This window comes from Chiloscyllium plagiosum, unplaced genomic scaffold, assembly GCF_037043375.1.
Source record: "Chiloscyllium plagiosum isolate Xiang-an unplaced genomic scaffold, Cpla_swu_hap1 HiC_scaffold_23, whole genome shotgun sequence".
NCBI classification, from domain to species: domain Eukaryota; kingdom Metazoa; phylum Chordata; class Chondrichthyes; order Orectolobiformes; family Hemiscylliidae; genus Chiloscyllium; species Chiloscyllium plagiosum.
The window spans coordinates 45,035,271-45,062,241 of record NW_028270161.1 but is presented as its reverse complement, the minus strand read 5'-3'; the positions used below and the strand labels follow the sequence as shown (position 1 = coordinate 45,062,241).

General features: G+C 40.3%; 1 protein-coding gene across 2 annotated transcripts in view; it reads right to left on the bottom strand.

Moving 5' to 3' along the window:
• LOC122561654 (copine-8) overlaps positions 1–26,971 on the bottom strand; it is a 371,771-nt gene that overhangs the window by 20,690 nt on the left and 324,110 nt on the right. For both annotated transcript variants that reach the window (XM_043713603.2, XM_043713601.2), the window contains exons 15-18: positions 25,555–25,736; positions 16,077–16,204; positions 12,192–12,294; positions 398–455 (exon numbers count right to left, since the gene is read on the bottom strand). In XM_043713603.2, coding sequence (XP_043569538.1) covers positions 398–455; positions 12,192–12,294; positions 16,077–16,204; positions 25,555–25,736 — 471 coding nt within the window. The remainder of the gene's footprint in view (positions 1–397; positions 456–12,191; positions 12,295–16,076; positions 16,205–25,554; positions 25,737–26,971) is intronic.

Genomic DNA, 26,971 nt, shown 5'->3' with positions numbered 1-26,971 from the left:
AGACTAATTCTAAGTAACCATGACTGGTGTACAGGTCTGATTATTTGAGACTGGGTAAATTCATCCTTGGAATAATTGCTAAAATACATTAAATTGCCATTTTAAAGACCACAATGCATTTGATGATTATTTGAAAGAGGAATTTTTTTTAACCGCATTGTTTGCTTATTTTCTGATTTGCCTGTCAACAACTATCATGTTGTCTTTTCACATTCATCATCAACATCTAATATATCATATGGCCTAAAGTTTGGGTGCGTCCCACACATATTGATTAAAAATTCTCCTGTCATGCATTCAGGATCGTTGTGTTCGTGTTTCTGTATGCAAATTAGAATTACAATATCATTAATTATTATTCTGCCTTATTTGAAGTTCAACAATTTCTATTTCTTACCATCAAATTCTGCAGGTCCAACCCCAACAATAATTATCGACATTGGAAAACAAGCAGCCTTTAAAAAGAATGAAGAAAAATGATAAATTGCAACAAAGGAAGAGTTATATGAAATATTAATATGTTTTGAATGTAAATGTTTTAACAGTGATGGCACTGCTTATGTATATGCTTAGATTAGCAAGTTTGTAACCATCATTTTGCATTTATAAAGCACCTTTGATATAAAAATATCTTCCAGTGCTTCACAGTAGATGTTCACCCATATGAAAAATTTATAATTTGACACAAAGATGCACAGAAAAATAAGAGTTTCAAACCGTATGAGACTAAGAACAGTAAAAAAAAGGTGTTTTGGTTTATCAAGCAGGTGAGGTAGCATCCTGCTTGATAAACCAAAACATAATTCCTGATGAAGGGCTTTGCCCAAAACATTAATTCTCCTGCTCCTTGGATGTTGCCTGACCTGTGTGCTTTTCCAGCACCACACTCTCAACTCTGACCTCCAGCATCTGCAGTCCTCACTTTCCCCTCCATTGTGGTTTATCAAGACAACCATGGCTGATTTTCTACTTTCAACTCCCATTCCAAATCTCACACATTCCTTAGAATTCTAAGGGAATTCCAAAGATCCATAATCGGCTAAAATAAGAAATGTCTCTTCATCTCAATCTCAAATGGCTGACCACACATTCTGAGGTTGTGACCCCTTGACTTAAACTACATGGTGAGGGAGAACACATTCTCAGCATTTACCACATCAAGCCCTTTAAGAATTTTCTACGTCTCAATCATTTCATTATTCGTTTTCCTAAATTTCATGACATTTGGAAATCATTGAAAACCCCATTTGATATACCTCTTAATGGAGACAAACATGACTTGAGTAGGCATTTAGAAAAGAAACTCATAAATCTGTCAAAACCATAAACTCTCATTCCCAGAACAGTCCAATGTGCAGAGTCAACACTCCCAGAAACATTTAATGCTTTGTAACGGCAGCTATCAAAGTTTACAAACTGCCAAGCAGATCACTAACTGGAAATATACTGAATAAAAAGAATGAGAGAAACTTGAACAGTTATTTGTTGATCGGAGGTTGGATTATGCCTTTAATAGTGCAAAGTACACTGTAGTCCTTTATCCAGTGGCTGATTTATTTTAATGCATTTGAAAACCGTTCTAGAGTTACAGTGTGGGTCTATCACTCTGCAGCTTGCCAGTTATTTGAAGCAACAGGCTGGCGATGGCATTATTTAATAGGCAGCTACATTTTGCAAATCACAACACTATCACCACTAACTAGAATGAGTACAAAAGCATTTCATGATGGATTGCAATGGATGTGAAACTATTTTCAGTCATTTTTCATGTTTTTTGAAGGTCAGCAGACAAATAAAGAGGCAATCAAAATTCCAAGAACAGAAGAACTCGAAAGATGACATCTACAAAAGGAAACATCAGTACTTGGCAGCTTCTCACATCTGATTAAATGGCCAGAGGTATCTTTTCGAGGGCAAAGGGAAAGGCAGCAAAATAAAGGTGCTAACCTAGGTTTCATTGAATGGTAGACGTGAGAGTTGTTGCTGACAAGCTATAGTGGACACATAGGAATGAAATAAGATAAATAAACATGGCAAACCAGACTAGCAGATGTTCTAGCTGGAGCTCCAAGCTGTTGCAGCATATTCACCCTACCTACAATCTATGGTATATACCTCCACTCTGAATTAGGAGGCTTCCAAATCACAGCTGCCTCCAAGGAAAGTTCAGTTCAAGATTACCCGTTCTAAAAGGCTTCCAAACGTGTTGAATTCATGGCCCATCCCCTTTCCTGGACCTGTGAAAATACTGATGTCTGAAACAGAGGTGGGAGTTTTGGTTCACCAAAGAACTTCTTCCATAATCTGAGGTAGGTGGTGCCTGAAGCCAGTCAGATTCTTGTATGGGTAAGGGGAAACTCACTGCCCTTGACATCTAGGCAGCATACGACCAAATCTGACATCAAGAGGCTCCTGCAAAACTGGTATCAACCGGAATCTAGAAACCCCTCTACTGGTTGGAGTCATAACTACTTCATAGGAGGGTGATTGTGTCAAGATCAGTTATCTCAGTCTGAGGACATCAGTACAGGAGTTCCACTGGGATGTGTCCTAGACACAAGCATAAGCATTCTTCACTTTTATCAATGACCTTTCCTCCATCATACAGTCAGAATTGAGAATGGTCACTGATGACTGTGCAAAGTATAACTTTATTCACAATTCCTTAGAATTGTGCGGCACGGAGGCACAGTGGGCGGCACGGTGGCACTGTGGTTAGCACTGCTGCCTCACAGCGCCAGAGACCCAGGTTCAATTCCCGCCTCAGGCAACTGACTGCGTGGAGTTTGTACATTCTCCCCGTGTTTGCGTGGGTTTCCTCCGGGTGATCCGGTTTCCTCCCACCGTCCAAAAATGTGCAGGTTAGGTAAATTGGCCAAGCTAAAATTGCCCGTAGTGTTAGGTGAAGAGGTAAATGTAGGAGAATGGGGTCTGGGTGGGTTGCGCTTCGGCGGGTCGGTGTGGACTTGTTGGGCCGAAGGGCCTGCTTCCACACTATAACTAATCTAATCTAGTTAAAGCATATGTGTCTATATAATGACAAGATCTGGATAACATCCAGGCTTGGACTGATAATTAGTAAATAACATTCACTCCATACAAGTGCCAGAAAACACACATTTCCTCGCCCTATCCCAACACCCAATATCTTAACATGCAATGGCATTACCAATACTGTGCCCCTCATTATCAGTATCATGGGAAATTATCACTGACCAGAAGTTGAACTGAACTAGCCTAACCAAACTGAACTAACATAATTACTGTGGTGACAAAGAACAGGTCAGAGGGTAGGGGTTTTGCAGCAAGTAATTCAACTCTTGATTCCCCAAAGTCAGTTTATCATCTACTAGACATAAGTCAGTAGCATGATGGATTACTCTCCAGTTCCTTGGGTGTGTGCAGCACCTGTACCACTCAAGGAATTCAGCACCATCCAGGACAAAGTAGTCCATTTGATTGAATGTTGAAAGTGGTGGATGGGGTGATAATCTCTTCACCATCACCACACAATGGCGAAACTATGCACCAACTACAAGATACACTGCAGCAATTTAGCAAGATTATTTCAATACTACTTACTAAACCAGCAATCTCTAGCATGAATAAAAGTAGATACATGGAGCACCACCGCCTGCAAGTTCCCCTCCATGTCACTGGGTCCAAGCCCTGGAACTGCTTTTCTAATGGCACTGTGGGTGTACTTACACCACATAAAATACAGCAGTTCAGTGATGACTGAGCAACTGTCAGCAATCATCCTGATTTCTGACCCTACCTCATTGATAAAGCAACTGAAGATAGTTGTACCTAAGACAATACCCTGAGGAATTAGGGGCTCTTGTAGCACAGTGGTATTGTCCTCTGAACCTGGAGGTCTGTGTTTGAGTCTCACCCCTTCCAAAAGTGTATAATATTAGAAAATATCCACTCTGAGGAATTCTGCAGAGATGTCATGGAGCTGAGAGGACTGATCAACCACCCTAATTATCTTTGCTCTGCTAGGAATGACACTCACCAGTGGGGTGTTTTCCCCCGATTCCCATTGACTCTGGTTTTGCAAGATCCACTCCTGCTGGTACTGCCATGGTCAGAGGTATCTACTGCAGGTAGATTGGGACTAGGGCAAGTGCACGTTTTGCTCAAAAATTCTCTCAGCATGTGGTCCAGGCCCAGTGCAGCAAGTACATCCTCTAGGAATCTGCTAGATCAGTCAGTGGCGGTACTGGATTTCAAAACCCCCAACCTGGACCTTTGTTACTCTTAATGATTCTTCCAAATGTTGCTCAACATTGAAGAGAAGTGACTCATCAGCTGGCCAGGGACTATCAGTAGGTGGTCGTGAACAGAAAGTTTCTTGCCCATGTTTCAGCTGTTGCTATGAGTCAATGTTGAGGACTCTCAGAGCAACTTCCTGCTGACTGATACTTTCTCTAATCAGTCTGTTCAGGGATGTTAATACATATCTCTGTAACAGGTTGGATTTGAACCCAGGCTTCCTCCTGACTGTGTACACTGTGCTGCCACTATTAGGACAGAACACATACTGGCATGGTGATGACAAGTGTCTGGGACATTATTGATTGGATAAGTTGACCATATCAGGATGTTCTTCGAATGGTTTGAGGAATAGCTTTCAGTTTTGGTAAAGCAGCCTGATGTCAGTGAAGATGATTATGCACATTCAGCACAGCTGTATATGCCAAAGTCAATTCAATTAATTGGTTTATGCCCAATGGTCCATCCAGTTTGATTCCTTTTATGACATTTTGCAATGGTTAGATACTATGGAGTTGCTCACTCGGCCATTTTGTGAGTCTGGAGTCATATGTAGGCCAGACTAATTGTGGATGACAAATCTTCCTTCCTTCCTTTCCACATTAGTGAATCAGTTGGATTTTTAAGTCAATTGATGATATTTTCACAGTCACTAGTAGACAAGCTATTGGTTCTAGGTTTATTAAGTTAATTAACATTTCATTATCTGCTGTAGTGGGATCCAAACCCACATCCCCAGAAAATTACCTGGGTCTCATGATTATTAGAGTTGAAAAGTGTGGCGCTGGAAAAGCACAGTATCATAATACTACCACTTCCCAAAAACAAACCCATGCAGGTCCAGGAGAATGACATAGCCAGCAATAAAACCTTAGAGATAGCAATGCAGTTATACTGGGCAGCAGAAGAATCATCATATAGATTTAAAGGAAACAGTATAAAATAACATGGGCTCTTAGGACACTGTGGTAATGTCCCTACCTCTGGACCAGGAGGCCCAAGTTCAAAGTCCCATCTGCTCCAGAGGTCTGTAATGACATCTATGATGTTCAGTAGCATGGGCTTGTACCCATTGGAAGTTAGAGAAATGAGAGTTGACCATATTGAAAAGTATAAGATTACTAAGGGACTTGACAGGGTAGATGCAGAAAAGTTGATCCCCGCTGTGGGAGTATTCTGGACCAGAGAGCATCATCTTAGAATAAAGGGTTATGATGAGGAATTTCATCTCACAGAGAATAGTGAATCTGTGGAATTCTTTCCCACAGAGGGCTACTGAGGCTGAGTCATTAAGTCTATTCAAGGCTGAAATAAACTGTTAATCAGTAAAGGGATGAAGGGTTATGGGAATAAGGCGTTGAGGAATATCAGATCAGCCACGATCTTATTGAATGGAGGAACAGACACATTGAACTGAATAGCCAACATCTGCTTCTACAACTTATGGTCTTATAGAGTAAAAGTCCAGTCAAGAGAGAGTCTTTGAATGCAAAAATGGAACTTTCAACATCAACAAAAACTAGCGCATGGAGAAAGATCCAACTAATCTAGATGATGAAAGCTGACATATCTGGGTTAAATTTAACAACTGTCAACATTTCCAATTGACTTTTCAATGATTATTGTGCCCATATACATGGTACAACTGATGACTCTGGCCCATCATGATTTTAATGACATTTTCAATTCAAATGACAATCAAGTGACACTAGCTTATATTTGAATTGCTTTGACCTGCCTTAAAATATCTCCCATTAATCAAGTGCTTGGTCACCTCTGACAATGGCCTTCATTATTGATTCAACATTCATTTATTTGCTGGCACACCTTTTCAGGTATTTCATTAATATTTAAATTGTACAATTAGAAACCAGCCACAATTTTTACTACTGATTGAAGTAGTCATACCAGAGCAGCTAATGCAAGTTAGCAAAGAGTAGGGGAGAGGCCCAGAAAAGCACCCGTTATTTTCCATGTTAAAACATGTTCAATAAAGGCAAATTGCTTTTCAAACCCAGAGCAATCACAGGAAAAACTGCCACTGAAATGGCAATAAGTTTAAAATTTGAGTTGTTATAAAGTTCTACAGGAATCTTCAACTTGAACAGTGGGCCCAAAAGGCTTGCGAGAAAGCCTGAAGTGATCGGCAGAATACCGTATAATGTCGTTGATGAGGGTCTTATCTGAAGGATGAAGAATGCATGGGGGCTCCAGATCTCCTCCACAGGTAAAGGCTCGTCAGAATGCTGGGGCGACACGATGGCTCAGTTGTCACTGCTCACAGCTGCCTCACATGCTAGGGACCTGGGGTGATTATCTGTGAGGAGTTTGCACATTTTCCCTTTTCTTTGGTTTCCTTCCACTGTCCAAAGGTGTGCAGGTTAGGTGAATTGGCCATATTAAATGTAGAGTCACGGGTATCGGGTAATGAGTCTGGGTCTGGGTGAGATGTTCTTCAGAGGGTCAGTGTGGGTTCAATGGGCTGAAAAGCCTCTTTCTATATTGTAGGGATTCTACAAATTAAATGCTCATCACATATTTACATGGACCCCAGGATTTAGGACCCTGAGTTTTGAAACCCTGAGAACAGATTCCACCCACACCAGAAGTTAAAGTGAAAGGAATCTTCTTCCACCCAAAGGAAGCGAGTGTCTCAGCTGTTTGATAGCAGCAGTAACCTGTTTAAAACACCCAACCACCCTCAATCCCAGACTTTCTCCTGGGATCAGGGATGCTTAGCCGAGGTGGACTCATTGCCCATCTGGCTGCCTCCGAGAATTCCAGATTCAATTTTGCAGGTTATCCCTTGTGGATGAAAATTGAACATTAAGTTGAAGAAATCTCTCCAGATCATATACTCAAAGGTATTTTTAAAAATAACATTAGAAACTTTACAGAGCACAAATAAAAAAAATGCTTGTACATTGTATGAATATATAAATGGTACATCCAGATTTTTATAAAATTTGTAAACTTTTTCATTTTCTAATATAGTTTAACCAAAGAATTTAAAGCAGTGTTCACATTTACGTGACTAATGATAATGAAATCTGAAATACTTTTGTTTTCTTTTTATCAAGATTAAAAATCACAGAATTGTTCCGGGTCAGTCCTTCCTGCCTGCCCTAGCACTGTTACCTATTGCCAATCTCCTGCCTTTTCCCTATTTCCATGCCCACTAAGATTATTATGCTGTGAAAAAGAATTCTTCCTATTACAAGCATTTAACATTAAGACTCTGCATGTTTAGGTCAGGTGTAGCACAAGCAGATTTAAGTTTCCTCTACTGTCTATTGTGCAGCAACAATCTGCTGAAGCCTCAGAAAGAACACATGACCAACACAATGGTGCTCTGTCCAACTTACACACCCGTCCAGTGGATCCTCTGGATACAATGCAGGCATTTTGGCATCGAACAAGTGGAGCCTGTCCCCATGGCAAAGAGCTGGCTGTGATTTGAATTTAAATGGATGCAAGTTATTAAGGTATTGCTTTTTCAAAGGCAGTTTTAATTGTTGTGCCATTGCATGGGTCTTAAACTTGCATTTATGTGATATCTGTACACACACACACACACACACACACACACACACACACACACACACACACACACACACACACACACACACACACACACACACACACACACACACACACACACACACACACACACACACACACACACACACACACCTGTGCAAGGTCACTCACTTGAAAGGAGGCAGATGATCTGGATACCTAGCAGGAGGCCCTTACTACAAGAGTGCCTCAGCGTTGGGAGATAACAAAGCAAGAAGAATACTGACCTCATTTTGAGGCCATTACTGTCTAGTTAATATCTGCCACAAGAAGTTAGAATCAATCCAACAGAATGAGAAGTGACAGTCAGTGCCTCGCCCATTGCGCTACCCAGTATTCCAGTTCCATTGATTCAAAGTCAGCATTACTGACTGCAAATTAATTAACAAACTATCTTAAGTTATTAACAAAATGTCATGCTATGTACAAAACGCTAAAAATAAGGTTGTAGATAGATGCTTCTGACACAGCTAAGAGTTTGAGTTCAAAACCATGGAGACCAGCATTGAACTATAAAGCCAGTCTCATGAATTATTTAAGTTTCCCTGTCTTGCCAGAAGCACATAACATCTGTTAGTATTAGGAAATGATCTGGAATTGGCAGCTGCCTGCAGCAAAGCAACAAGAAAAAAACACATCCAGCAAATGTCAAGTCTGCCAAGCACGCCTCACTGCTAAACCTTCCAGGCTTCGAAACCAGCATCCAATCACAAATTTCAGCAGAGTTGCAAAATAGCAACTACATACATTATACAGTACTTAATTCAGATTAAGTAAAATATAATTCAATCAACTAACAATGACAACACTGTTAATACTTCATAGTTCAAAACACTACAACCCTCCCATTTTTCCTCTTTCCCAAAATATGTAAGCATCATGACAGAGCCATCTTTTTCAGTGTGTTTTTGCTTCAACCAACTTATTTTGTTCTATTTTGACTATATTTTCTCCCCTTGTCCTGTATCTTCCCATTTATTATCCATGACTGTTCTGACATACTTGGACATGTCAACAATTTTCAGTTTCCTGACCCCTAACTGGCTCCTCTTTACTTATATATCCAAAGTCACTACACCTTCAAACCCTCACCAGCGCAGTCTGAGGGCTGTCTTCTACTTCAATTTGAAGAGGCCTGGACAGTTCCCATTCAGCACCAGTCCCTTCCTCCTCCTGGCTGAACTTGCTTACTGTTCAAAACATTTCTCCTTTGACCTGTTCCACCTCCACCAAATGAAAGGAGGTGCTACCAACACCCTCATGAGTCCAAGTTACAGCTGTCTTTTTATAGGGTGTTTGGAACATTCCTTGTTCTGTGGTCTCAGCTTCCCCTACTCCTGATTCTTTTCCAGAACATTAATGACTCAGCTACATATAGTCCATTTCTGACTATTCTTTTCCTTTCCTCAATTGTACTGACCCTGTTTCTGGGGATAAGCTGCTTATTACTAATGTTTATCATAAATCCACTGATTCCCACAATGGCCTCAACTGTATTACTTATAGCCTACCACCTGGAAGGACTCCATCTCAATCCTTCCAATTTCTCCATTCCTATTGCATTTATTCTGAAGATGGAACCTTCCACATCTATGCTTTTCTGATATTTTCCCTTCCCCTTGACAGACAATTAAAAACAATCCCCAGCCCACCCCTCCAACATCCACATTCAAAGGATCATCCTCCACTATTTCTGCCACTTCCAGTGTGATGCCACCATCAAACACATCAACCTTTACTCCTACCTGTAATGTCTCACCTATTTATTTCAAATTCTATCAATTTTATTAGAAGAACAATCAGTTCAATTTACTTGCTGACTGGGAGAATAATTGATTCTGGATTAGTGGTGCTGGAAGAGCACAGCAATTCAGGCAGCATCCAACGAGCAGCGAAATCAACATTTCGGGCAAAAGCTCTTCATCAGGAATAAAGGCAGTGAGCCTGAAACGTGGAGGGATAAGCTAGGGGAGGGTGGGGGTGGGGAGAGAGTAGCATAGAGTACAATGGGTGAGTGGGGGAAGAGATGAAGGTGATAGGTCAGGGAGGAGAGGGTGGAGTGGATAGGTGGAAAAGGAGCTAGGCAGGTCGGACAAGTCCGGAGAAGTCAAGGGGACAGTGCAGAGCTGGAAGTTTGAAACTAGGATGAGGTGGGGGAAGGGGAAATGAGGAAGCTGTTGAAGTCATGCACTGAGGAAGCAAATGTGGCTGTGGTACCGAGTTTGTTTCACGACATGGTTGAAGAGCTTCAGGGCAGAGGAAATGACCTGGGAGTTGCAGTGGGAGAGGGACTCCCTGAGATTCTTGTAGAGAGAGGAGGAAAACTTCTTCAAGGTAGGCATCCTTGCAAGAGGATTCGCAGTAGGGTTAGAATCAACGAGGTAAAAACAATAACTGCAGATGCTGGAAACCAGATTCTGGATTATTGGTGCTGGAAGAGCACAGCAATTCAGGCAGCATCCAATGAGCAGCGAAATTGACGTTTCGGGCAAAAGCCCTTCATCAGGAATAAAGGCAGAGAGCCTGAAGCGTGGAGAAATAAGCTAGGGGAGGGTGGGGGTGGGGAGAGAGTAGCATAGAGTGCAATGGGTGAGTGGGGGAGGAGATGAAGGTGATAGGTCAGGGAGGAGAGGGTGGAGTGGATAGGTGGAAAAGGAGCTAGGCAGGTCGGAGTTTTACCTGGGAGAATAATTGAGTCTAATTGGCTGATTACCCTGCTTGAAAGCATCACAATCATTAGACACATGGAAATTGCCTTGATTTAGCATCAGATTCACACTGACATTGGAAACCGTGAAATCTATGTGGCAGAGATCATTAGATCTTTGTGGACAGCTTTCTTTGTGACATGTGCATTCACTGATTGCAAAAAACTGGGCCATAGCTTTTCCACGTTAATTTAGAATCATTCATTTCTAACCGGTACAAGAATGCATATGAGAATTTTCTTGATGGCACAATGCTGAAGAAAATAGATATTAGATTGGCATAATCAATACTGATAATGCAGCTTTATGCCTTATGCTTTATGCCTTCAAAAATTCCAAAAAGCTTGATCATATCTTCCCTCAAATTACAAACAAAACGAGATACACAGAGGAGCAGAGGCTCTAAGCAAAATTACGAAGAAATGGCCATGACGCAGATTTCCTTTTACTGTCTCTGGAATCTCCAATACAGGGACACAGCCCTTTTCAACATTCCCAGGAGTAAATTAGCCACAACCAAGGACAAATAATTCCTTAATACAATCGATTTCCTAGGATTTAACAAAAGATTCTTAGTTTTAAATGTGTATTTATATTCATAATATCTCAGATTGTTTTTGGATCTTTAAAAAAATGCTTATGGGATACAGGCCTACTTAGTGCTCACCTCCCAATTTTCATTGGGAAAATCATGGCAAACGGTGGCTCAGTGGTTAGCACTGCTGCCTCATAAGCACCAGGGACCCGGGTTCAATCCCCACCTCGGGTAACTGTCTGTGTGGAGTTTGGACATTCTCCCCGTGTCTGCATGGTTTTCCTCCAACTATCCTAAGATGTGTAGGTTAGGTGAATTGGCCATGCTAAATTGCCTGTAGTGTTATGTGCATTAGTCAAGGATAAATGTAGGGGAATGGGTCTGGGTGGGTTGCTCTTCGGAGGTTTGGTGTGGACTTGTTGGGCTGAAGGGCCTGTTCCTACACTGTAGGGAATCTAATCTAATCAAACCACCTTCTTAATGCAATTGAATGTCTTGCTCAGGCATTACAGAGGATAATTAATGGCGAACAAAGTTTCTAGGGACCGGGAGCCACTGACAGATCAAACTGGGTAGAGATGGCAAATCTCTTTCCTTGTAAAATATATTTGTGAACCAGCCAGGTTTTTATAACAATTTAGTCCTTTTGTGGTCATCATCATTGTCCAACCTTATTGTTTATCCCAAAGTCACATGAATTAAACTTTTGGGGAATTGAACACATGACCTCTGCATTTGTTCATTCATGTATGTTCTGCTCAAGGCAGGCTCACTGTGTGATGATATACCCTGACCAGTTTCTTTCCAGTGGTAATTTGCCATTGCTTTCTACCTTCAAGGACAGGGAAAGGAAGCCGATCCCCTCAGTTGCAATGGTAATTAAACCTGCACTGTTGGCATTATTCTGAACCACATGCTAGCTGCTGAACAAACTCAGCCAAATGGCACCTCAATTCTATCTCTGGATTAGTAGCATACCCCTGTTAAATCAGGTCTTTTATTTGTCCTTCCATACTTCATGGCTTCACACAAAGTAATGCAGCTTTACTACAAAATAATTAACAAACAACTTTTAAATGCCAGAAACTTACATTGACAATGGATTCTTTTGTCTGTGCCATATCTGAGATGACTCCATCAGTTAAAATAAGAAGGACAAAATATTGCGAACCATCCTTTACAGAGGCGGCATACCTGCAAAAAGGATACAAAGAATATGTTCAACTCTGAAAAGATACAAAAGCCCAGGGACTACTTCCTATCTGGCCCATTTAAAAAAACTGGAAAGCAGCAGAAGGACACATTAGTACTCTGACACTAACAGCACAAATAGTAATTTTATGAATTTTGACGCTTTGTTCATTAGTCTAAGCCCAAGTATGCAACTAAATATTATCCAGAAAATTCAAACTGCAGTCCAGATCTAGTGTATAACAGGTTCCATCAAAAAATGCACTCTCGTACAGAATCATTTAAAGTGCATTACCATTTCCATTTTGACAAAACTAGGAATGTGGTATGGACTAAGTTAATTAAAATCAATAGAAAATTCATCATGTGGTGTAAGTTAGCTGACTGCAGTCATTCCCCTGAATTGCACTATGGAAAGACATAGTTTTCAGTGTGCTCTGAAAGCAAGGGATTATGTTTTAACAACAATTGATGTATTGTTTGAAAGTTCAAACATAGATCTGAGGAAACACTGTAGATTTCTCATATCACTTCTGTCTGCGTGCCACCTTTGGTGGAATAAGAAAGGTGTCAGAAGGAATCTGCAGTGTTAGTTGACTTGTTCATGACACAGTTCTCTCAACTTTGGCACCAGTCCTCCAATGTTCATTTGTTGGACCAACTAGACTGGGTGTGCCTTTGTTATGTGGACGTTGGTTAAAGTCAATGCCAAATGATTCATCTGTTTCCATTCTTCTTATTGTCTGCAGTGTTTTGGGACAACTGAATGGCTTGTCAGGCCCCTTCAGAGGGCTATACAAAACAAAACAAAGAAACAGAGACAAAAATTGCTGAAGAATTTCAGCAGGTCTGGTAGAATATGTGGAGAGAAAGCAGATTCAACGTTTCAGGTCCAGTGACCTTCCTTCAGAACTGATTGTGGCTGGGAAAAAGATGGTATTAATGCTGAAGATGGGGTGGGGGGATGGGATTAGAAGGAAACAATAGGTGGAGATGGAGCCCAGAGAGAGAAAGGACAGTAGTTGGACAAGAAAAGGAGTGGGTAAAAGTCAGCTTCTCCATTTTCATAGAATCGCTACAGCATGGATGTAGGCCATTCAGCCCATTGTGTCCATACTGACCCTCTGAAAAGCATCCCACCCAGAATCACCCCATCCCTGTAACCCTACATTTCCTATGTCTAATCCACCTAGCCTGCACATTCCTGGACACTATGGGCAATTCAACACGGTCAATCCATCTAACCTGAACATCTTTGGACTATGGAGCACACGGATGAAAGTCATACAGACACAGGGAGAACATGAAAACTCCACACAGACGATCGCCTGAGGGTGGAATCGAACCTAGATCCCTGCGCTGTGAGGCAGCAGTGACCAGCCACTGAGCCACCGTGCCAGCTTTCCTCCCTCCTCATTACCCTTCCCGGTGAACCTACACCACTGTATTCACTGCTCACAAAATGGTCTCCTCTCCATTGGGAGATGAAATGCATACTGGGAAACTGTTTAGCAGAACACCTACATTCTGTTGGCAAAAAAGGCCCTAAGCTTCCTATACTTTAACACACCACCTTGTATTCCCTAGCCAACATCTGTCTCAAGCTTGCCACAGTGCTCCAGCAAAGCTCAGTGGAAGCTGGAAAAATAGCATCTCATTCTCTGCTTGGGAATCCTGCAGCCTTTAGGGCTTAATATTGAGTTCAATAATTTGAGGGCCAGAGCACCTTCTCCTATGTCTTTACCCCAACACACACACACTTGACCTTGTCATCACATGGGCTGCCACCGCACACAACCCATTGTCGGTCACTAATGGGCCCCATTAGCAGCTATTGAATCCCCGGGCTGACCATTATTCATTGTAGACAACCAGGAAGTTGGAAGAACACAGCAAGCCAGGATTAATCCTGAAGAAGGGTTAATACTCAAACGTTGACTTCTCCACTTCTTCATGCTGCCTGTTTGTCTACTTTGGATTCCAGCATCTGCAGTTTTTTTTTGTCACTGACCATTACCCATTCCATTGTCTGCTGTTTTCTCTCTCTCTGGGCTCCAACCCCACCTATCGTTAACTCCTCTCCCCTCCCCCCCCACCTATCTTCATTCAGCATACATTACAATCTTTTCGTAGCTACAATCAGTTATGGAGAAAAGTCAATGGAACCTAAATATTAACTCTGCTTTCTCTCCATAGATGCTGCCAGACCTGCTGAGCTTTTCCAGCAATTTTGTCCCTTCAGAGGGCTGTTAAGAGGCAACCACACAGAAATTATATGGAGGCGAGAACAAACGAGTACAGCAGTGTACCAGCTGGATTTTTACAACAGATCCTTTATGATTAAAAGCTGAATACCCCAAACTCATTCCCACCATTGTGGAATTTAAACTTATGTTTCCTGGATGATTATTCTAGGCTCCTGAATTACTAGTCTGATAGCAGAATCACTGCAATGCTACACCCTGAATTATTGGTGAATATCTGACTGCCTTCAAATTCTTTATTCACTGGAGTAATGTGACAGTTGTTGTTTGTATTATTTTCCTGTGGAATTGTAACTTTCACAGTATACAACTTTCAACCAAAAAAGGGCTGAATATTCACAGGTGACATCCAAGAGGTATGAATAACTGAAATAAAATCTGAAATATTAACGTCACATTTTCAGCCTTTTACACAGATTACACTGTTAAATATAAATTCGGAAGCAAAATGAGTTTTGTAAGATTTTTTTTTCTGTGGCTGAGTAGAACTGGCATTTGGACAAGTGACACCAATTGGATAGCTTTGGCACTAAACTTGGACACGGGCAGTTACAGTTTGTCAAGTCAAACAATCCCATGTCCTCAGTACACAATGGTGAGTAGAACCTTTCTGCTAATGTCTACACCACAGATTCTGCAGAAATTAATGTCTATCTTGGACAGCAAAAGGGAGAAAATGCATTCTTTATATGATCAGTTCTGATGTAACCCGACAGCTCCTCTCTCATGTAACCTCACATTATAAGAAAGTCGCACAAAAGCCACACCATTTAAACTAATGGGGCTGGGATCACAGTTTAGCCAATACAGGTAAGGAAAGTTCACATTCTACAAATAAACGCCTAAATTCGTCAATCATGTTAAAGCCAATTTGCGGTGCAGAAACACGCATTAGAACAGAACTGACTGTAATCATATTAGCAACATGAGAGGAGTAAGATACATATTGCAATCCAAAACCAAAATTAAAGAATTATCATTGCACGAAATCACCTTTCTTGGATACTGCTGGTAAACCGGGTGGGTGAGATCAGGTCATTTGTGGATGACATCCAACTTAAATGCCCATAACTCTAGGATTTTTATTATTATCCAACAACTGTAAGCCTCCAAGGCAAAGCCATTTTCACCTCATTACCTGAGTTTAAGCTGATTTCTCTGGGATTCTCTCTGTAGTGGAACATGCCTCAGTAACGTGCAGCATTGCTTATGTTTCTCGACATCTCATGATCAAGATTGTCAGCTGTCTACATGGTATTGCAGACTCAAAGCATTCCATAGGCAGTCAATCAACCATCAAAATGGAAGCACAAGTGGCATCTCATCGATCTACTGCAAATTCTCCACTCCCACCACCATCCCCTCAGAGTCTTGTGTCACAAGTAATGAGGGAGAGATAAGATGTGTGATACACATAACCTATTGAATGCCCTCAAACTGTGAAGCAAAAGTCATTAGGCAGTTCACTGATTCGAATGGTTGACATGGGCTACCCTCTGTTTCTAACAGTGGCTGAAGTACCTTGCTACATGATTAATTACAGGGGCAAAGTTGGTTGGTCCATAGAGTTGCACAGACTTTAGACTCCGATAGTAAGCTTCCATAACCCCATCAATTCCTTGGCAATATGGATTATGAGGATTTCCATTCTGCAAAGAAAAGATGGAAAATTCAAATATATTATAGCCTACAAATTACTACAAAAAGCTTACAATGTCATTTTACACTTCCAGGAATAAAAATTAAAAATTACTAAGGAAACACGAGGAGTGCATTGGGGCAAGATGCAATTCTCACAGGAGATTAACATTTAGGCATGTAAATGTGAGGATGTGTGTCTGGAATCCACCTCAATTTATAATAGGGTTTATTTACTCATTGTGGGAGTTGGGGAGAGAGCGAAGGGGTGGAGTTCAGCCAGTGTACCACCTTTGCCCTGACATCAAGATGCAACACTGGGGTCAGGGAACAAAGATTTCCAGTGATGCAGTCAAAACATCCAGAAGGGAGACTGATTTTAAAGGTTAGATGTCATGGAATACAGGGAGAACTAGCCATTTTGATACAGAACTGGCTCAAAGGTAGAAGACAGAGGGTGGTGGTGGAGGGTTGTTTTTCAGACTGGAGACCTTTGACCAGTGGAGTGCCACAAGGATCGGTGCTGAGCCCTCTACTTTTTGTCATTTACATAAATGATTTGGATGCGAGCATAAGAGGTACAGTTAGTAAATTTGCAGATGACACCAAAATTGGAGGTGTAGTGGACAGCGAAGAGCGTTACCTCAGATTACAACAGGATCTTGACCAGATGGGCCAATGGGCTGAGAAGTGGCAGATGAAGTTTAATTCAGATAAATGCGAGGTCCTGCATTTTGGGAAAGCAAATCTTAGCAGGACTTATACACTTAATGGTAAGGTCCTAGGGAGTGTTGCTGAACAAAGAGACCTTGGAGTGCAGGATCATAGCTCTTTGAAAGTGGAGTCGCAGGTAGACAGAATAGTGAAGAAGGCGCTTAGTATGCTTTCTTCTATTGGTCACAGTATTGAGTACAGGAGTTGAGAGGTCATGTTGGGACTGTACAGGACATTGGTGAGGCCACTGTTGGAATATTGCATGCAATTCTGGTCTCCTTCCTATCGGAAAGATGTTGGGAAACTTGAAAGGGTTCAGAAAATATTTACAAGCATGTTGCCAGGGTTGGAGGATTTAAGCTATAGGGAGAGGCTGAGCAGTCTGGGGCTGTTTTCCCTGGAATGTCAGAGGCTGAGGGGTGACCTTATAGAGGTTTACAAAATTATGAGGGGCATGGATAGGGTAAATAGGCAAAGTCTTTTTCCTGTGGTCAGGGAGTCCAGAACTAGAGGGCATAGGTTTAGGGTGAGAGGGGAAAGATATAAAAGAGACCTAAGGGGCAACTTTTTCACACAGAGGGTGGTACGAGTATGGAATGAGCTGCTACAGGAAGTGGTGGAGGCTGGTACAATTGCAACAGTTAAGAGGCATGTGGATGGGTATATTAAAAGGAAGGGTTTGGAGGGATATGGGCCGGTTGCTGGCAGGTGGGACTAGATTGGGTTGGGCTACTTGGTTGCCATGGACGGGTTGGACCGAAAGGTCTGTTTTCATGCTGTACATCTCTATGACTTTATAGCACTTTAAAGAATTGATGTAAATCTTGCTGTCACCTTTTGAGGGGACCTTAAAATTCTACAAAGGAAGATGATCATTCCTGGAGGAATTAATTACTTTGCTTATTCCAGTATATTTCCTCTGTTCAGAGTTTTTTTTCCTTCTGTGATTTTCAGCCCAGTATTGGCAGTTTTAGCCATTGCTTTGCTTTGGAAGGCCAGCTCAGAGCAGTCACTCTGCACTCTTGTGGGCAACTGTAGCAAGCCCCAACTATGTCGTGGTTAACACTCCAGTAATTTAGGATAGAGACATTAGCCTCACCCATCAGCAGAGTTACATCCTGCAAATTCTGCATTTGAATGTTTGGTATTATCTGCCAGAGGGTATGGTACTTTAGTTATTTTTTCTGCAACAGACTGATATTTATATTTTAATGACCTCTGACATATTCTTGCTGCATAAGGTAAACATCCAAGCTAACACATTAAAGAATGTTGACTTGAATGCTCCAGGCATAAGGGTATAAATGGGGCTTTATCTGTACTAATTTTGAATTTAAAGTCCCAGCCAATATAAAGACTTACATGTACATTTTCTTCATGATGAATGGAGTACAGAAGTTAAAGTCAGAACAATCAATCAAAATTAAGATAAATCACAGGATAAGAAGTCAAAGATACAAATTTAGGACTGATGTCAGGAAGTTTTCAACACAAAAGACAAAAACCAACAAATGAACAGATTGGATTTCTAAGTATTGGAATTTGGGGGTGGGGTGACTGTCAGCTTTCTTGGGATGGATGAGCAAGGATCCCTGTCTGCCTTGTGCCTCAGTCTCCACTGCGTTCTGAGACAGAGAGTTCCAAGGTCACGTAACCCTCAGAAAAATTTGTTCTCACTTCTGTCCTAAAGGGTGATCACTAATCTTAAAACAGTGTCTCCTCTTTTCTATTTCTGGACCCTGGAGTAAACATTTTATTTGTGTCCACCTTGCCAAGAGAATTCAAGATTTTATACATCTCATTCCATTCACTCCTCACTATTCTAAAATCTAGCGGAAGAGCCTCGCCTCTCTAATTTTCCATCATATGACACCTCAAATGCTCCAAGACTCCTCCGAGAGATTTGATTCCAGCTGATTACTGGAGAAGTCAGATCCCAGACTAAAATCCGATTTGACAGGAATTTAAATTTTTGGCTTTGGTTTCACTGAGGTGGTCCCTCACTGAAGCATTAACATGCAATGTTGCAGATTTGTTAACAATAAAACGTAAGTATATTAAACAAAAGGAATGAAGATAAAATGGGATAAATCAGACCATTACTTAGTACACAAACTTAATTTTGAAACACATGGTGAAGTAGACATCAAGACTTGGGAACTTGGGGAAGTTAGTGGTCATATCTTGCAGAAAGTCCATATCACAGTACAGGAGGTGTTGGATGTATTAGAATGCATGAAGGTGGTTACATTTCCTGGTCCTGACCAGATATATCCAAGAACACTGCAATAGCCTAGAGAAGAAATTACAGGGGCTCTGGCTGATATTTTTAGATCATCATTAGCCATGGGTGAGGTCCTGGAAGACTGGAGGGTAGTGAATATTGTGCCCTTATTCAAGGGCTGCAAAGAGAAACCTGGGAACTGTAGACCAGCAAACTTAACATCTGTGGTAGTTAAGTTATTTGAGAAGATTCTGAGAGATAAGATATACATGCATTTGGAAAGACAAGGTTTGGGATTTTTGAGATTTGTAGTTCAGGTTGAGGCTCAGGTTGCAAGTTTGCTCGCTGAGCTGGAAGGTTTATTTTCAGACATTTCAACACCATACTAGGTAACATCATCAGTGAGCCACAGTGAAGTGCTGGTGTTCTATCCTGTTTTCTATTTATGTGTCTTGGTCTGTTAAGGTGGGTGATATCATTTCAGGTTCTTTTTCTCAGAGGTTGGTAAATGGGGCCCAAATCGATGTGTTTATTGATAGAATTCTGGTTTGAATGCCACACCTCTAGGAATTCCTGTGCATGTCTCTGTTTAGCCTGTCCTAGGGTGGATGTGTTGTCCCAGTCGAATTGGTATCCTTCTTCGTCTGTATGAAAGGATATTAATGACAGTGGGTCATATCTTTTGATGGCTAGTTGGTGTTTGTGTATCCTGGTGGCTAGTTTTCTGCCTGTCTGTCTGATGTGTTTGTTACAATCCTTGCATGGTATTTTGTAAATGACATTCATTTTGCTGGTTGTTCGTATTGGATCCTTTAGTTAATCAGCCGCTATTTAAGTGTGTTGGTGGGTTTGTGGGCTACCATGATGCCAAGGTGTCAAAGTAGTCTGGTAGTCATTTCAGAGATGTCTTTGATGTATGGTAATATGGCTAGAGTTTCTGGGCATGTTGTGTTTGCTTGATTGTGTTTGTTGTTTAGGGATCGGCAGAAGAAAAATACCTAAACCTGCTACGAGCAGCAGAAGAAAGATACCTATCCAATGTATTCAAGAAGAATGTGTCCCCAATATACACAGTCCACCGAATCCTGAAAAGTCAAATCAAGGTAGGAGTTTCATGGTGACTGGTAGGGCCTTAAGGAGTGTACTGGAACAGATGGACCTTGGACAATACATTGTCTTACTGTGCTGAGAGTGCCTGAGAGAAGGCTATCCCCCTTGACCACTCAGTGGATATCCCAGAACTCACTAGTATCCCTTGTACCTGTGTCATCTTTAAAAACCCATTATGCTCCCCGAGAAACATTGTCAGTCCAAAGTTGCCCTGCATGGCTCCTGACATTTGCCTCTGATATGGCAGACTGGGAGAAAACAGTGCCGTGATGTGTGAGCTGAGACCTGGAGGACTTCAGCATGGGGTGATACAGAGTTGGGACTTCCTCCTCCCCAGCACCAGCATTGGAGGCCATGACACCAGACCATGCTGGCCTTGTCTGCATTTACCATCCAGGTTAAAGCAGTCTCAGACTTCTAGAGAAATGTACAACACAGAAGGAAGGTCAATTACCTTCTCCACTCCTCTTCACACTCAACTCTGCTTCTGTAACCTGCCTTAATACCTGCCTCTCTCTCTTTCAGGAGGAAAACAGTCCTTCTGCCCTATTAGGATTTAAGATAGTTGGTCGGCTACCCAATATTCAACTCCTCATCCCTTTTGTGGAGAATGTTTGGTCTCTGACCATCGCGAGTGGCATTCGGTCATTTCCAAGCTCTTGGATTGGTTTTAGTTACTGTGCTGAGAGCGCCTGAGCAAAGGCTATCCCCCTTGACCTAACTGAGACCTGCTGAAAACCACAGCGAGATACTTTCCTTTCCTTTGAGTCTTCTTTAAAGGGAAAGACAAGGGAAAAGTAAAATGAGCTTCATATCTCTGGCTGATAGTCAAATAACGAAAAGGTAAGGCAAGTCAACACAAGAACGAGATGCTGTCAGCATCCAGGTAGGCTCAGGGTGAGTGAATGCTATGAGAGCAAGCAAAGGGCCTGGAGATGCAACCTGATCCAGTCCATGAACTGGGTAAATGTCCTTGAGCTCAGAGTCCTTGCTCCTATATTACAATGTGCATTGCCGATGCAGCTTAAGGTGCTGCAGAAGCATCTTATACATAGGTTCTTAGAGGCTGAACCATTTTCAATGTCAGTGTCTTTGAATGTGGGGTGTGTGTGAACTGTGCCCTTGGAGTGTGGCCTGACATATTGGTGCCCGGTGACCAGCATCAAGTTCGTTTGGAGTTTTCTTAATATCTAGCTTCTTTGGCAAGTCTGATGATAGAATGTTGAATCATAACGAGGCAATTTGGGCTGTCAACAAATTACTTAATAAGCAATAATCCCCTTTCATTGGCAACTTGCTGCTGCCTAGCAATAAACTTGCCATGTCACTTGTGAAAAGCATAAAAAATGGCATATATTGTCTCTGACATTGAGATGGGTCTCACTGGACTTCCTGTCTGATTCTGCCACACATCTCACCATACCACAAGTTACTTAAACCCTGACACAATCTTGGCCCTAGTCTCGAAAATCTGATAGTTCCATTTTCGAGCGATCATCTACCTGTGCTTAAGTGTTCAAATAACCTTTTCAGTGTTTTATCTAATACTTCTGGTGTGTACTCTAAGATAATCTAGTGTTAACAAATTTAACTACCTTCTCCCTCTCTCAGGAACAACTTTACAAATGAAAAATTCAGTTTTGTGAAGTTTTGCAGAAGTTAAGATAGTAAGACTGTCTCTCTCTCTCTTTAGGTGCTTCCCCTAAACTTTTAAAAAAAGACACAAGACCATTTATTTCTAACAAAAGTCTTGAGGCATAATTGTTTCTCTTGTTAGGCTGCAACCCCTCCTAAGGATTATAAAACCCCATTAATTATGAGAATTAGCCCTCACAAACATTTTTTTTCTAAATCGCTATGGCTACAGAAACACTCAAGGTTTCATTGATAATTTGTTCATAAACACAGAAAAACCTATGTCACAATTTCAAAATCCAGAAGTCAAAACTTAACACAAATGCTATCAAAGATATATATTATTAAACTGCACACTTCACACTACACTGGTAAATTTCCTCTAAAGTGCCATTTATATCCTTCCTTAAATATAGAGACTAAGAAATGTCTCACCAATGCCCTGTATAACTGAAGCATATCATCCTTACTCTAATGTCCAATTCCTTTCTTAATAAAGGATAACATTCTATTGGCATTCTTGGTCACTTGATGTAACTGAAAACTTTATATGACTCATGTATTTGATCAAGCTTAACGCTTTTAGAACAGCATTACACTCTGAATTTGAGCCACAATTTTGGAGCAAAGGTTTAGATGGACCACATCCAAAGAATTTCATTTCAAAAATTAAGCAAGAGTGCATGAAAGGAGGGGAAATAACTACTTTAGCCAGGGGGAAGAAAGAACTACTATTTTGCTCGTTAACAAAAGTGAGAAGCCCTCAGAAAACAGTTTGTAAAGAGAGTATTATTATTTAATGTTTTTTGAAACATGCAGTAACAAAATATATTACTACTAGTTAACAAAATTTTAAGCTTCAATGGAAGAATATCCTACTGCATTACTTTGGGTAGAGTTTAAAAATCAGAAGCATCTTTAAGGCAACAGAATTTAAAACAGTATTGATTCAATAAAGAAAACAAGCTTGAAGACAGCAGATTACAAATAGACTTAAATATAAGCAATTTAAGAATGCTTGAAGGAATAAAAATGTATATAAAAAAAGAAATAATACTTCCAAAACTGTAATGTCACGTGGGTTAAATGAGCCCAACATGTTTTAAGACTGGACATCTTTGAGAAAACAATTCTTAATGTGCAGAATTGTTTTAAAGTTAAACAGTAAGTTGGAAGTGGAGCCAATTAATGCAATACTGTATTCAATGATTTCTGTTGCAGATGATATTATAAATTGCCAAAAAAAATCAAAGTAGTATAGATACTTTGATAAAGTTTTAAAAGCCTTTCGTGGGCTCAATCTGAGAACATAAGATTATTTAATGAGCAAGATTTAATAGAAGAGCAGTTCAACTACTAGTGGAATCAGTAAATGATATAATTAATAACCACCATGGATTAGTGGAAAACTGTAATTATGGATCTTTGATATCAGAAATCATAACAAGTTTATAGGTTGGAATTATTGTTAAATTTCTGTCAGACATCTTGCAGTCCAAGAAAGATTTAACTTTGAAGAAAGTTAAAATTGGTCTGGGAAAAGAAGCCAGAACAAAAACTGGCAGATATGCCCTCAACAGAGGAGAACAACACAGCTGAGGGATGCAAAAGGACTTATCGCCTTGTAAGATTCTACAGTCTAATAAAGGCTTTCGAAAAGCTAATACGAAAATAAGTCAAACAATAGATATTAAGAATTATTGTCAGGTCTATAGAACAACAAAACCTCAAATGACGCAGGCAATGACCAGTCATGACAAAATAATATATTTGTAAAACTGCAGCTCACTTGCAAAAGATGTGCAATTAAATTTGTTTGAACAAAGTTGAAATGATCTTCATACAACTTCATGGAATCCTTACCAATGTCCATAGATTCAGGACACTGTCAAGCAGAAGAAATTGTGTATTCTAAATTTACAGGATATTGCAACAAAAGGAGAATAACTATTCAAATAACAAAACAATTGCTTGATCTAGGAATCCAGGATATGAGAGAGCAGACCTCTTACACGATGGACATCAATGAGATGAAAGGTTCCCCAGATGATGTAATGAGGAAGCAGGCAAGAGTTCATCTGCAAAGGAAGTTCTGGAGATTATGGATCCTCCAGGCCAATATCAGTTCAAATAGGAATGACATATTTTGTAATGGATATCCAAGAGATAAAAGATCTTCCTGCAGAGAAACGGCTTTGCATGGATCATAATCCAGATAAACAGTCCTTCAGCCAAAGAACTAACAATCTTTTAGGTCAGAAGGCATGGCATTCTGAAAGACTTGTGCAACCTCCAGATCACCTACATTTGAAAAGGAAGAGACTTATGAGGAGATGAGGTCGTGAAAAATGTAAAAGTTAATATATACATGAAGTTATAACTATAGAGAGAAAAGCTTGGGGGAAGTTGTTATACAAAGTATATAAGCTGAAGGAATTAATGTTGAGCTACATTGTGCTCCACCCAGTCTGATGATGTCTTGCAGTCTTTGGGGAGGAAACACATTTTGCCTGAGGCCCCAGTGAAGACTGACATGACAATCTGGCTCCTGATTGTTGTAATTATGTCTAACTGGCTAATATTAACTGTACCTGTTGCTATCATGCAATAAATTGCAGTTTGTTATGTTAAACAAGCATCTATTTTTGTGAAAAATCTTTTAGCCATTTACCCTCTACCACTACTTAGATTCAGCTCCAGTAAAAGTGAATTGATAGCAGGAAACTACCTATGATTCCTAATGCTGCTGCCTGACCTGCTATGCTTTTCCAGCACCACTCTAATCTAGACTCTGATCTCCAGCATCTGCAGTTTTCACTTTCGTCTACCTATGTTACAGACCCTGAGTGATTTCTAACCAGAAGACAGGAAATGCTGGCAGTGTTGGGGTCTGAGAACACAACTTTTAAGCCTAGTTCAGCGCAACAAAAGTGATCTCCTTTTATCAATGCACATGCTGATTGACAATATGGACCTATATCCATTGCTTAGGCTTCTCAATGTAAAAGCAGTATGCTTCACTCCACACTTAGAGATGCTGGAATCTCAAAATAAAGTTCACTTGCTCATGTAGTTGCCAGCAGATTCAAAGGTGCAGAGTGTTACTTATTTAATTTTGCACAATATTTTCCCAGTTTTGGGAATAATTTGGTACCTCACTACTTAGGTAACAATGCAGCCAAGCAACCTCTACGCATTGTAAATTCTGCCCAATTTCCAACCATTAATTTAAATTAAAGTTTCTATAACGGATATGTAATCTTCTCTGGCAAGTTATTATCCAAGTGGTGAAGGTGAAAATCATTATGCCTCAGGATACACATCATGCATATTGCCATGAGTTGAAAGGTCCTCCTCATATATAAATGTAATATTTTCCAAACCAGCTGTTTCAGCCTGTTTCAGCTAGTAAGCTGCACTTGCACCAAATCAAATCAGTGCAAAATGATTAAATCAATGTGTTATAATTTTAATGCTGGTGAATAGAAGCAGCATGTTTAGTTTAGTATTTCTGATGTAGAACCTTAATTATTAGTGGGGGTCAGAAATAATGTGAGCAATTGAATTATCCATAACCAGCAGAAACCCATAAAACATACAAAATGGCTAAAGCAAAATTAATTGTTAATAGTCATCTGTACACACTAATTTTTTTTTAAATCAAAAAAAAAGTCTCACCAATGCAAATTCATGTGAAATTCTTCCATCTGGAGGCAATTTGGCACCAAATCCTAAGGCTGGGAACATCTTGTCACTGTCATAGTCCTGAATGATTTCTCCTACAGCTTTCAATGCCATGGCATAAGTATTAAGTTGATAAGGGTTCATGTAATGGAGAGAGGTTGGTTGGGCAGGATGACCTATTTGAAAATACAATTTAAACAGAAGCGATCAGACAAAAATGTAATATTGAAAGCCCAAACTGTATTAAACTTAGCAAGATTTATGTGTCAACATATCAGCTGCAAATAAATATATATATATATTTACCAGTGAATAGAAATTCAAAATAATTACAAAAATAATGTAGAGAGTTTTGTTTTATTTTTCAGTACAGAGGATGGAGGGACTTGAAATACTTAATGGAAATTAGCAATGGAAGCAGAAGTCATGATGGCTTTTGAAAAGATAATGGTTACATATTCCAAAAAAAACTAATCCTAAAAGGAAGAGTGCTGAGATTAAGTAAATAATTTTCACAGAACTGACACAGACATAATAGTTTCCTTCAAAGTTATTACATCTAAAGAATCTAAAATCTATAATCTAAATATTGTAAGTATGCATCATGAAGATTTCACATTGCAGTCACACTGTAGGCAAAGTCTTCAAAATGAAAGAAAATGACTTTAGTATTGGACACAGAACAACAATGCAGGCACAGAAAAACAACCTTGGCAATCATATGGTGTTTTGCTGTTGTGCTATTGCAAAGTTCATGGTATAATCACTGAGAATTTAGAAGCTTCACTTGTGTACCCCTGCATAAACCACCTTTCTCTATGAACATTAGCTCCAGGTTTATGGAACTCCAAGATAAACAATGAGAAATATTTCAAGTGGTATTATTTGCTGCAACAACAAAATGAAAGCAACATGAATCTCCAGATGTAAAGAACCTCAACGAACAATGACCCAAGCCAAACATGAGTTGGGTTTTCGATTTGGATCCCAGATGCATCCTTTGATGTTCTATATTTTCTGAGGCATAAACTCAGAATCCTGGACTAATAATCCAATGAATAAAAATTCAAATCCCACTATGACAGTTTGAAAGTCTAGCTTCTCAAGAATATAGTTAATGTGGATTTTTTCAACTCACAAGGAAGGACCGCTGCTACTTTCTAAGGGCAGCTAGGGATTGGTAACAAATTCTGGCCTTGCTAGCCACATTGTGAATTATTTTCTATAAGTAACAAAGCTCTATTCTAAATTCACACTGCACTGGGTTATCTAAAATTTCATACACAATGCTGTTGCACCTTTCTGTTGGTTCAGCTGCCTCAGTTGGCTGGACAACTGCTTTGTAATGCAAAGTGATGTCAATAGCATGGGTTCAATAACCACACCAGCCAGTGATCCTCAGTTAAACCAC